General features: G+C 40.4%; 1 protein-coding gene and 1 non-coding gene across 4 annotated transcripts in view; one reads left to right on the top strand and one right to left on the bottom strand.

The window, feature by feature from the left end:
• Nucleotides 1-12,405, top strand: part of LOC114498124 (androgen dependent TFPI regulating protein) — an 86,874-nt gene that overhangs the window by 55,162 nt on the left and 19,307 nt on the right. For all 3 annotated transcript variants that reach the window (XM_036026507.1, XM_036026508.1, XM_028514218.2), the window contains one exon: nt 11,932-12,047. In XM_036026507.1, coding sequence (XP_035882400.1) covers nt 11,932-12,047 — 116 coding nt within the window. The remainder of the gene's footprint in view (nt 1-11,931; nt 12,048-12,405) is intronic.
• LOC114498375 lies at nt 12,204-12,398 on the bottom strand. The gene has a single exon (XR_003684791.1). It is a non-coding gene; the product is annotated as a U2 spliceosomal RNA (small nuclear RNA).

Below are 12,405 nucleotides of genomic sequence, written 5' to 3' on the forward strand. Positions count from 1 at the left end.
AGCCAACTTGTCATCAACTTGTCCTGCATGTAAGTTACTAAATTTTATAATTACAAAGTTGTCTAGATTTCCACGCACCCTTAGGTTTTGTGGAACAGATGGCAATCGCAGCCATGGAAACATATCTGTGTTAACCTCCAAGCTTCCAGGGGCTCCAAGGTCCAAGTCTAAGAATACTGTGAGCAGGGAGTTGAAATCCAAATTTGTAGAGGACTGCACAGGAACACGCGGTGTCATTCTAGAAGGAAGAACAAGCAATTTTGAACACAAGGAGCAAATTTCTGTGTGATTACCAGTGTCCTTGTTTCTAAAACTGAGTGATAGGGGGAGTGGTACTCATGTCTTAATATATTTCCTTGACATTTGATGACATCTTTCTCAAAATACTCTCTTTACTTCTTTATCTTACCTCCATATTTTCTGATTGCTCCTTGTCAATTATATTTGTAAGGATTCTTTGCTCATCCCTTAAATGAGGTATTCTCAACTGGGATTCATTTTATTCTTCAGGGGTCACTTGGCAATATCTGGTGACAGTTTTGATTGTCACAACTAGGGGTGGATGGGTGCTCCTGATCTCCAGTAATTAGAAGCAAAGGTGCTGCTAAATATCCTACAATGCACAGACAGCTCCTACAACAACAAATTATCTATTCTACAACATCAGTAGTGTGGAGGCTGAGAAATTCTGGCTCAACTATTGCTGTTCCACAGGGTTTGCTCCAAGATCCCTGTTTTTAAACTCATACTCTTTTAGGGCAATCTCATGTACTGCCACGAAAAAGAAAAGTCACGTCTACACTCTGTTGGCTCCCAAATATTTTCTCCAGCTAAATTTCTCTTATGAGCACCAAACTCTTATCTATCATCCTACTTGGCATCTTCAGTTTCATGTCCAGCAAACAGCCTTTTTGTTGTTTTTTTCTCAGCAAGAATAAAAGCTCATAACTGAAAAAGTAGTCTAATATACAGTTGTCTATTTTTTAATAAAGGGAATTGTTTTTTTATTGTTGTTCTCAAGTTTCTTTATTTTTTTGTATGGCATTAATTTTTTAAATATAGTTGATTGATTATGCTATTACAGTTCTATTTTTTTCTCCCCTTTACTCTCCTTTGCCCTGCACAGCCCCTCCCACCTGCATTTCCCACCTCCTTAGTTCATGCCCATGGGTTGTACATGCAAGTTCTTAGGCTTTGACATTTCTTATGTTATTCTTAACCTCCCCCTGTCAATTTTGTACCTACCATTTATGCTACTTATTCCCTGTACCTTTTCATACAGGGGATAACCTTCCTCCTCCCCTTCCCCACTGATAATCCTCCATGTGATCTCCATTTCTGTGGTTCTGTTCCTGTTCTAGTTGTTTACTTAGTTCATTTTTGTTTTTGTTTTTAGGTTCAGTTATTGATAGTTGTGAGTTTGTAGTCATCTTACTGTTCATATTTTTTATCTTCTTTTTTTTCTTAGATAAGTAAGTCACCTTAACATTTCATATAATAAGGGTTTGGTGATGATGAACTCCTTTAACTTGACCTTATCTGGGAAAGATTTTATCTGCTCTCCCATTCAAAATGACAGCTTTGCTGGATAGAGCAATCTGGGGTGTAGGTCCTTGCCTTTCATGACTTCAAATACTTCTTTCCAGCCCCTTCTTGCCTGTAAGGTTTCTCTTGAGAAATTAGCTGACAGTCTTATGAGAACTCTTTTGTAGGTAATTGTCTCCTTTTCTCTTGCTGCTTTTAAGATTCTCTCCTTATCTTTAATCTTGGGTAACTTAATTATGATGTGCCTTGGTGTGTGCTTCTTTGGGTCCAACTTCTTTGGGATTCTCTGAGCTTCCTGGACTTCCTGGAAGCCTATTTCCTTTGCCAGATTAGGAAAGTTTCCCTTCATTATATTTTCAAATAAATTTTCAATTTCTTGGTCTTCCTCTTCTCCTTCTGGCACCCCTATGATTTGGATGTTGGAATATTCAAAGTTGTCCCTGAGGTTCCTAAGCCTCTCCTCATTGTTTTGAATTCTTGTTTCTTCATTCTATTCTGGTTGAATGTTTCTTTCTTCCTTCTGGTTCACACCATTGATTTGAGTCCTGGTTTCCTTCCCATCACTGTTGGTACACTGTACACTTTACTTTATTTCATTTTGCATAGCCTTCACTCCTTCCTCTATTTTGCAACCATACTCAACCATTTCTGTGAGCATCCTGATTACCAGTGTTTTGAACTCTGCATCTGATAGTTTGGCTATCTCTTCATTGCTTGGCTGTTTTTTTTTTTTTTTCTGGAGCTTTGATCTGTTCTTTCATTTGGGCCATGTCGTTTTTGTCTTGGCATGCCTATTATATAGTAAGGAGTGGAGTCTTAGGTATTCACCAGGGCAGGGTGACCCATGTCATTGTGTTTTGGCGCTGTATGTGGGGAGTTGTCTGAGAACAAACAATGTTACTTACTCTGCTCCCGCCTACTTTCAGTCACTTACTCCACTACCCACAAGCAAATTGGGCCCTTCTGGTGCTGATTCTCAGGTGGATGGGCTTGTGTACACCCTAGGACCCTGTGGGCCTCCCCAGTGAACTCTCCTGTGAGGCTGGGAGTTTCTCCTGCCACTTCAATCCCCACAGTTTTTTTCAGTCAGAGGTTTTGAGGCCTTATTTCCCTGTGCTGGAACCCTGGGTTGTATGGTCTGTCTTGCTCCTCAGTTGTTCTTCCTGGTTTATCTACATGCAAATGTGGCATCACCCTGTCCTCCAGCTGCTGCCTTGCTACAAGTCTTCTCCACCCAGCTGCTGGTCTACGCCCCTCCTACTGATCTGGATGAATGTTTCTTCTTTAACTCCTTAGTTGTTGGACTTCCATACAGTTCGATTTTCTGGAAGTTCTGGTTGTTTTTTGTTTTTAAATTTGGTGGTGTCTTTCTTTTGGGTATGTGAGGAGGCACAGCGTATCTACCTAAGCCCCCATCTATGTTCTCAAATTTAAATATTAATAAAGGGGAAGTATAATTAACTTTTATTTTGAAAGAACAAAACACAACTTAGTGACACTCTATGAGATACTAAGACACAGTATGATATGACACAAAAACTTTTGAAGAGAAACTCCTAAGTATTTTAGATAAGAAAGATTTTTACCTAGTGAGTGAAAGAGAAGTCGGTCTTTGCATTAAACAAGAAGCTGTGCTCTTTCATTGTGGACTCCAAGGGCTTGACCCAGGGTCACCTGTTGTTGTTTATGACTTTCAGAGGCTCCACTATATAATTCTTTAAAACTAGCCTAGCCCTAGTTCTTCAGGGCTACAATACACACATAAGTTAATTTTTTTTATTTTTTTTTGAGTTCCAGGACCATATCTTACATACTTTTTAATGGCCTGATATGCTGAAATATAACTGCTTCTCATGAGATATTTAATAGGTATTGAATGAGGGCATTTCCCAAGCATACTTATCTTTTTCTTTTACCTCTAGACCCACCACCAGCCCTTTCATCCTCTATTGTTAAGCCCCCCACAGTGATCTCATGGGCCCCTCATGGAGCCTGACATATAGACTAATTCTAAATCAACCAACTATTTGCATTTGGGAATACCACCAGTGAGTAACTGTCATTCTAACACAACAGTGGGCAAGTCCCTTCAGAAGCACCCTGATGGGTTAGCAAGGGAAGGCTAGAAGCAGGAAGAAGAAAGTGTAGAAACAGGTTTGTCATGGGACCAGTCATGCGAGGAGTTTGGAACTTTGCCTTAGAGCTTGTGCTTACAGGATGCTTTCCTAAAATACTGTTATCTCCCAGGGAAACCAGCTGCCTACACATTGTGAGTCCTTTATGTACATCATGGTAAGATATCTGAGAGGAAGGGAGAGTGCCCTGAGAGATGGTGGCTCTAAAGCAAGAACAGATCCCTATGCTTCCTAAATTTTCTCTTTCTTGAAAAGAACAGTCTTCTTCCTCCAACTTGGAGCAGCTTTCTAAAGAGCTGCCCATCTGTCCCTGTCTTAAAAACAAGTCTCCATGTGTGCTATGTGGAGCCAGGCACAGAATCATAGAGGAAGGATGGATTACAGATTAATACAGAGGAGGGGTATAAGAAGATATTGAGCAAAAACTGGAGGATTTCTATCTGGCCCAATTTTGGAATGGAGGGCCAGAGGCCAGTGAGCCCCAAGATCAACAAAAAATAGCCTCTGTTGCCTACATATATTTCAGCTTATGCAGGGTTGCCAGCTCCTGGATGGTGACCCCCGCCCCCTTTATTGAGTCTACAGTTTTATTACCACGATGTAGGCACCCATGGGTTGTTCCCAGAAGTCACATTTTCTTGCAAGTTTCTCTGTGACATACAACACCCATTTTTCAGGATTTGGCATACAATCTATAGCCATTACAAAGGGTAAAGATGACCAGCCTAAAGTGGGACTGGCTCTGTGATTCTGCTGCTATGGACACAGTCCGATGTGCGACTGCCATGTCAGTTAAATCTGAACTGCAGCTGTTGTCTTCTCACACCAGGACACTGGATTGTCTTCTGAGGCTGTGAAGAAGAACTCTCCCTTCTTCCCCTTCTACCTCATTCCATTTTTGTCTTGATTCATTCATTAATGCCACAGTTACTAAGTGGCCAGGGTAGGTTGAGCACCATGCTAGGCACTGGAGGTAAAATGGTAACGGCCTTAAGCTTTGAATTGTTTCTAAGGAAGGTTTGTCCAAAATTAGGTGAATGCAATAATGTGATGCTGTGAAGGGGATGAGCACAGGGAAGTTCAGCCATGCTGGGGAAGGGGACTGGAGTCTTCACATTCTGCCCTGGAGTCAGTGATCTCTAGGCTGAGTCCTGCACAGTAAGAAGAAGGTGTGAAGGCTGAGAGAAGAGAGGGATAAGTGTGTGGTGTATCAGTGGCGAGAGAGGGAACCATGGGTAGAGTGCAGAGTAATCAGAAGATAAGGACAGGGTGAAGGCTGTAGGTGGGGTGCTGGGCATGAAAGTAAGACAGGACAGTTTAGTAGATCATGAGGGACTTTGTAAGCCATGTCAAGGCTTAATTCTGCTTTGCAATACAAAGGTTTAAATGAAGAAAATCAGTCAAAAAGCATTTATAAATCTGAGGGGGAGGGAAGTCCTAAAAAAGGAGAGGAGAACTTTGACCTCAAACTGCTTATCATTTAATTTAGAATAGGAGAAAATACATGAAACTGACAGTGTAAAAAATGAAACTGACTGTAATTAAGCAATGAAGAGTCTAGCATGGACCAAAAAAGCTATGAGGACAGATACATGATATGGCTGTGATGTGGATGTAGCATGGGCCCCAGAGGTAGCAGAAAGGGCCAGGTGCTCAGCTCCAAGAGGCAGGATGGTTTTCTTGATGAGAGTCCTTATCTGCAATAAAAGGCCACCAACATTACCATTGACTGTCTGAATTCCTCCATGCATTCAGATCTCTGTGTCATCAACAGTATAATACCTACACTTTTGGCTCTAAAAACAGAATAAAATACTGGCTGTTGTCTGACTCATAATTGGAACAAAAACAAATAAAAACACTCATGAAGGAAGTAGTATTTCTGGAGTCCTTCTACTGCTCTGATGATCAGAAAGCTACATAATTATACAATATTATCTCCTTACTGGCAGAATCTCCTTTAATACATTGTGTTTTATTTTTTGCCTTGAGATTTTTATCAGTTTATGGAAACCAGGCCTCTATTTTGCTATGACTTACTGTCCCTTACTTAGAATGCAATAGTAAAAATTTATTTGATTAATTAGGCCTAATTAGTAGTAAAGATTAGTTTCCTTTTAAAAAAAGAATGGTGTATATTTCATCTCTTTCTTTTTATTCTGGATGTCTGGAAAGGTACTGATAAATTTGAATATCAATAGTAGTAGACCAGCAAGCCTGTGGTTGGTGAATTTGTGTTTCAGTATTCTCCTGGGTCCTAATTTTCTTTTATATCTTCTCATGCTAATATGTGTGCTTTTGGTTATAAGATGTATCAAAGGTGGGTCTGGTTGGGAGAGATGAATTAAAGAATTAATGAGAAAAGAAAGGAATTCTGGGGAAAGAAATGGAATGAAGCACAAGGATAATGAAAAAACTAGTTTGAGTTGAAAGGAGGCAGCTCATTGAGATACTGTGGAAAATGGCAGAGGTATGAGCTTAGAGAAGGGGTATAGATAGTGGACTGAGGCAGCAGTGAACCAGAGGTCTTTGAGCAATATGAAACTTGTTCTAGGAAGGTTGGTCAAATTGCAACATTGAGTATGTATTGTACCAAAATTGGGGAAAACTAGGCAGGTGATGCTGGGGACATTAAGAATAGGCAGTTATAAGAGGAATTTGAGGGGGAAAGTGAATCACATTTGGATATGAGAAGTAAAGGAATGAGTCAGTGATTACAGCAGGTGTGTAAGGTTGTTATTATTGCCAGAAAGAGTTAATTAGAGAGAGGGATTTGAGTGCTTTCGAGAGGGAAGGAGAGAGGAGAAGAGCAGGAAGAAGCAGATGCTCTCCTGATTGTAGGGTCCTAAGATCCCAGATCTTTCTATTGTCTTACCTGTAACTGAATAGAATCTACACAGCCACCTCTTCACCAGGCTGGACACCATCAGAGACAACTAGCTTTCCAGTAGAAGAATGCTGCTTTGAGATGTTGGCTAGATTACATATTAAGCCATAGGAAAACAGTGTAGGAAGTAAAAAATCACTTGGAAACTCTCCTTAGAAGATTCAGAAAGTTATCATTTAACCACCTGTTTAATTCACACACAAGTTCATGAATAATGGCAGTCTTTTCTTCTTTGGCCCAATGGAGCATTCATTTCCCTTTCCAGGCCAGTGAAGACTATTTGTATTTCTTCAAACATTTTATTATGAAAAAATTTTAACATAAAGCACAGCTTAAAGAATTTTACAGTGAACACTTGCATTACCCACCACTTAGGTTCTATTATTAATAGTTTACTGTATTAGTCGTATACATCTATCCATCTGTCAATTCATTTTAATTTGGTGCATTTCAGGGTAACTACAAACATTACTACTCTGCAGTAAATAAAACTACTGGTTTTTAATTTCTGTTTTTGAATTTTTAGCAGGCTGGGCTGTGTCAGCTCACCTATATATAGATGATGTGGCTCTTCCTGTGCGTGGTTTATCTTCCCAGTCCCTCTTCCCCAGGCATTTGAACATTGGCTCTTTAACTATAGTGGTGCTTAGCCTATCCACTTGAGTTCCTAGAACATGGAAAAGGGTATCTTTACAAATCCAATTATCTTCTATACTCTAGTATTTGAGGGGAGAAAAAAGACCCTGCAAGTAGTATAGATGGGAGAGTGGAAAAAATTATTTTTTCCCCTAGAGATATAATAAATTTAGCCTGTGTCTACATTTCAGGGTTACTGTATGTCAGATTGACTTAACACAAACTTTATTTCACCTTTAACAACATAGGAGCTATAGAGAGTATAGGTGGTAAGAGGCAGAAACTATAGTGAGGGAAGGTGGTAAAGAGTGAGGTAAAAGTTTTTAGCGGGCAAATGGATGGTATTTTCAAAATGAGAGATTACTTTACGAGGGTTTAAAATACAACTATTACTGCATGTAGTTTTTAAGCTTAAGGAACATGATCCAGCAGTATAATAACAAGCCTGTTAACATGGCATTCTATTAAGTTTTGTTTTGCTTCCATTTTCACATGTCTTGTATTTACGTTTAAGTTTTAATTAATGTTTTGACCATGTGTTTGGCCCTGAGATTTTGTGAAGGCTTTCATTTTTTAAATAAATTAAAAAGTGACATATTTAATATATACTGGGCAAAAATATCCACCTTAACATCCCCAGAAATGAGATTTTGGTGCAATAAAATTTGATTTAAAACTTCGTATGTATTGGTACCATACACAAAATACATTATCTTAGAGACTTGGGGAAAGGACATCAATTTGGGAAGAGCCAATGGAAGAAGTTAATTCTCGCCCCAGGTGTTGCCTAAACAGGTGAAGGGAGAAGATGAGGCAAACATGAAGTGGACAACATTATGTAAGTTCTCTAGAAATGGCAGATGAATGAGCAAGTCTCTCAATGCCCAGTCCAAGAAGGCAGCTGCTGTTTTATCTTAGACAACACAAGAGCTAGTTCAACAAGAAAATGAAATAGAGGAAAAAGGCAGAGATCATAGTTTTAAATGTTCTTTGATTTTTAAAATGTGTAGGCTCCCTGAAATTTCTCTCACTGGAGAAAATTAAGTGTTCTTGTCTCAGAGGTAAGAGTGTGACCACCCTAGCCTTACTGCTTCAGTCCTTGGAGCCTGTATGACAGTGATGAGCTTTGGGCTCCACAGGTTATCTCAGTGATTAAGCCTGGCCTCTTGCACAAGAGCCAGGCAAATGCATCCCATTGTAGATTTAGGTTCATACACAGGAAGCTGTTTATAACAGCTACTTATCTACTGGTACAAGGTGAGTAAAAGTAAGTGCTCATTACTTCTCATGTTGCCACTCATGTAACCTTGTAAGAATTTTCTATGGGCTGGTAAATTTTAGTACTTAACTCTGAGGCTATTTTGCAACCAGGGAATAAAAATGGCAATTATTCTACTAATGCTTAAATCGATATTTCATGCTTACATTTCTGTCTCCATGATATTCAAATGGAAGTAGGCATTACACCAAGGACAGAGGAAAAGACATAATTTAGTAGAAAAGAATGGGAAAAGAACAACACTGTCCTTTTAACTAACGCTTTTAAAATGAGATATTTCAAGAAAAACCCACCAGAATGATGGCTTAATTGACCAGGAAAGATAGCTTCTTCTGTCTCTCTGTTTATGCATACTATTGTTTCAGCCCATGGTGTTTTGTTTACTTTGGAAGAAAATATTTTACCCCCTCTGAGATAATTAATTTTTGTCAGCTTCACTGTTTATAAGGGAAACTGAGAAACTGTTAATTGAAATACAGAATGAGTCACTGTTTTGAGCAATTTTTGGCAGCATTCTAATTTGTGTCAATCTCAGCCTAATTATTGAATTTTTTGGAAGTAGAAAGCATATTTGATTTTTCTCTTACTGAATTTTTTCTTCTTTTATAAAAAATATATATGTGCTGCCTGACAAAGTTTATATAATTTATATCAACATGAGGTGAAATACCAGTACGTTTGAAATACTAGGAGGTTTATTGTGTCATGCTTGGCTCCTCACAGTAGCTAAATATTTAGAAAGCTCACAGAGTGTGGTCTTCCTCCTTTTCTCATTTCTACCCCAGCCCAACTAAAAAATGTGTTTCCTTTAAAGACCTTTTAGTGGGTATTAAGCCACAGTATATGGCCCATCACTAATGACACCAGTGAAATAAACTTCCCAGAAGTAATCAGGAAGAATTCATTTGGAAATCCAATTGGATGTCACTTGCAAAGGGCAGGCTCCTAAAAGAGGTGACCAGTCATGCATCCCAAAGTTATTTGTTGTAAAAGCATTAATCACTATGAACTCATTTTCTCTTAAAGCAAACACACTACATTGTTTCACAGGAATTCTGTTCCAAATGATCATTAATGTAGAGAGCAGAAGCTGCTGATTGTGGACAGGGTTAATACAATCTGTCAGATCAATGGCCAGTGTAATGGTACTTTTAATAGTTGCTAATAGAAGTTGGATCTTTCCTGGCTGTGGTAGAATGAAGGTGGATGGAGGGGCAGTTGCTTTGCTGAGCAGACAGCCCCATCTCTCACATTCTGAGGTGGCTTCTGGGTGAAAAGAGCATCCACGTCAGTCTCAGAACAGTGCCAGGGCTCCGAGGAGGCCATGGCTGGAAGCATAGGCACCAGCTGTGAGCTGAGGAGGGAGGCATGGGGTGGCTGGCCATGGGGACGTCTCTGCAACACACCCTACCTGCTTGTACACCACATTGTTCTGCAGGCTATAGGTCAGGGTGCGTCTGAGCACCAGGTACTGTGTACATCCCAGAACTTTACCTTGCCCATTCCACATTGGGTCAGCAATGAGATGAAGGACAGTATCATAATAGGAGTGACAATTACAGCTACTGCTCAAGAGAAGTCTCCTGAGCCAAGGAGCAGCCCTTTACATACACTTACCTCAATTCTCAGAGCAGCACCCCTAAAACATGTGTATGATTTATTATCCCATTTCATGTCTGAGAAAGCTGAAGCTCAGACAGATTCAGGAGCTAGCCCAAGGCCAGATTCGAAAGTGTGTGCTCTTAAACACCATGTTCCTTTATTGGGGAGAGAGACAGAGAAGCTGTAGCCTAAAATCAAACCCAGAAAAGATGCCATGTATGGCAGTGGGGTCAGAGGTCTTTCTATTTGCATATTCAACTAGTCAGTATGTTCAGAGCCAACCTTGGACAAAGTGTATAAAAGGCATGGTTTGTCTGAAATCCTGTTTCTCTATGCTTTGCTACTAAAATGTGGGTACTCAGGGCCTTTAAGAGGCCTAACTGCTCTGTGTTCCCAATAGCAGCTTTGGTAGAGTCCCCCCAGGAGGCCCAGTAAACACTCTATACTTAAGGCTTGTTGCTTCTCATCCTACCCTTGCCCTGTCAATACTTGTCTCATTTCCTGTCACGTAAGAATCTTGATCTCCTGAATGGCTGTACCTTAGCTAGGCCAGGTAAGGCCAGAGGAAGCTACCACCTCCTGGGGCTGGCTCTAAGCACAAGAAATAACAGCAAAGGCCATCCACAGCCAGTGCCCAGGGTTCCAGAAGCATGGCTGGGCATGGGAGCAGGGTGGCAAGGGCACTGTGATGTTCCTAAGTACTGAGTGACTTCCGTAGCCAAGGTGCTGACATAGCTGCCTCAGGGCTCAGGAGTGGGCATGGGATGGACCTGGCAGGTAGAGGCTATGGATGCAAGAGAGATGAAAAAAGAATGACAGTTATAAATATAAAAACTGTAAAATACATTATTTAGTATTCCCAGTAAGTGCAGAGTATGGCAGAAGTGCTCATTTAATGTATTTAATAAATGAAAGTACATTCACATAAACTCAAGTCACCTACCTTTCTCAGATCAGTTCCCATGACTAAGAGGGGAGCAGGCCTCAGTAGTCTTTCCATCTGAAAACACCACTATTACTAAAGGCTTATTTCCTTGATTACATTATTTTTTATAAAAGTAGTGTCAAGTGTTTGGAAGATGTGAGAAGGCAGATGGTTGTGAAGCAGAGGATGAAGCATGGAAGGATGGGGAGGACAGAGAGGGTTCTAGAGAGAGGCTCTCACACACACCACAGCACCGACCTCCCATCAACAGAATGGTTCCATAGGCCCAAGCGCAATGGAAACACAGAGATAGGCTAAGACGTGTTCTCTGACCCCGGAGATCTTACAAATGCACATCATAAGTGCTCAACTGCTGGCACAGGCTATAAATGCAATCGAATTGAATAAAAGATGTTAGCAAGAGGAAAATTCAGAGACAGCATCATGGAAGATTGCATAGGTTGTGAAGAGCATGGGCCATGTGAATAAAGGGAGAGAAGACACATTTCACACAGTTGATGCATGAACGGAAGTCTGTCTGAAGGTGAAAGCAAGCATATTGGGTTCAAATAAGGATGAAGGAAACAGCTTTGTTCCAGTGAAGGAGCGTGTGTGTGCACATTCATGTGTGTGTGTGCATGTGTGTTAGGAGAGGGAAGCAGCAGGCAGTAAGCAGAACAAGAGAGAGTGACAGAACTTTACAAAGAAACTTGGTTGCCAGACAAAGGAGTTTGGATCAATATGATAAGCAATAGAGAACCACTGTAGGTCCTTGGGCATCTGAAGGGCATAATCTCAGACAAGTTTTGGAAAGTTTCATCCAGTAGTTGTGGAAGAAGCTAGAGTGCTGGGGAAGAGAGAATGAGAAACACTAGGAAGCAAAGGCACCCTGATGTATCATTTGTCATCTTTTCTCCTCCAGCACACATCCATATTCCCCTTCTCACTGGTTGAAATCATCCTCAGGCCACACTGCTATCCAATGAAGAAGAAAGGACTCACCTTGTTGGCAGCTGCTTGCCTTGTTTACATTAGCAGGTAAGAATTGCTGAGAGAAAATCAACTTAGACTTGTAGTTCAAGTCTCTGAGGAATATTCCGTAAAAACACTGTTCTGTTAGAGGGCCTTCATATTGAATTAATGGGGATTTTAGCCACCTTTAAATTTTGAGGTAAGAAGTACTTTTTTTTTTTTTTTTGGTGCACCATTGCTGGAAGTAGTGCAATACCAAGTGGATTCACAGAGTGGAGAAGCAAGCTCCTATTCCACCTCCTGGCTCCAAATATCCATTTAATATAATGTTCTCAGATACAGGGTGTGTCACATATTAAACTGATAAGAACAGATCTTAAACTACACTTGATCTTAGCCAAAAGGCCAAGAAGCGATCAAGTAA

This window comes from Phyllostomus discolor, chromosome 5, assembly GCF_004126475.2.
Source record: "Phyllostomus discolor isolate MPI-MPIP mPhyDis1 chromosome 5, mPhyDis1.pri.v3, whole genome shotgun sequence".
Taxonomy (NCBI): domain Eukaryota; kingdom Metazoa; phylum Chordata; class Mammalia; order Chiroptera; family Phyllostomidae; genus Phyllostomus; species Phyllostomus discolor.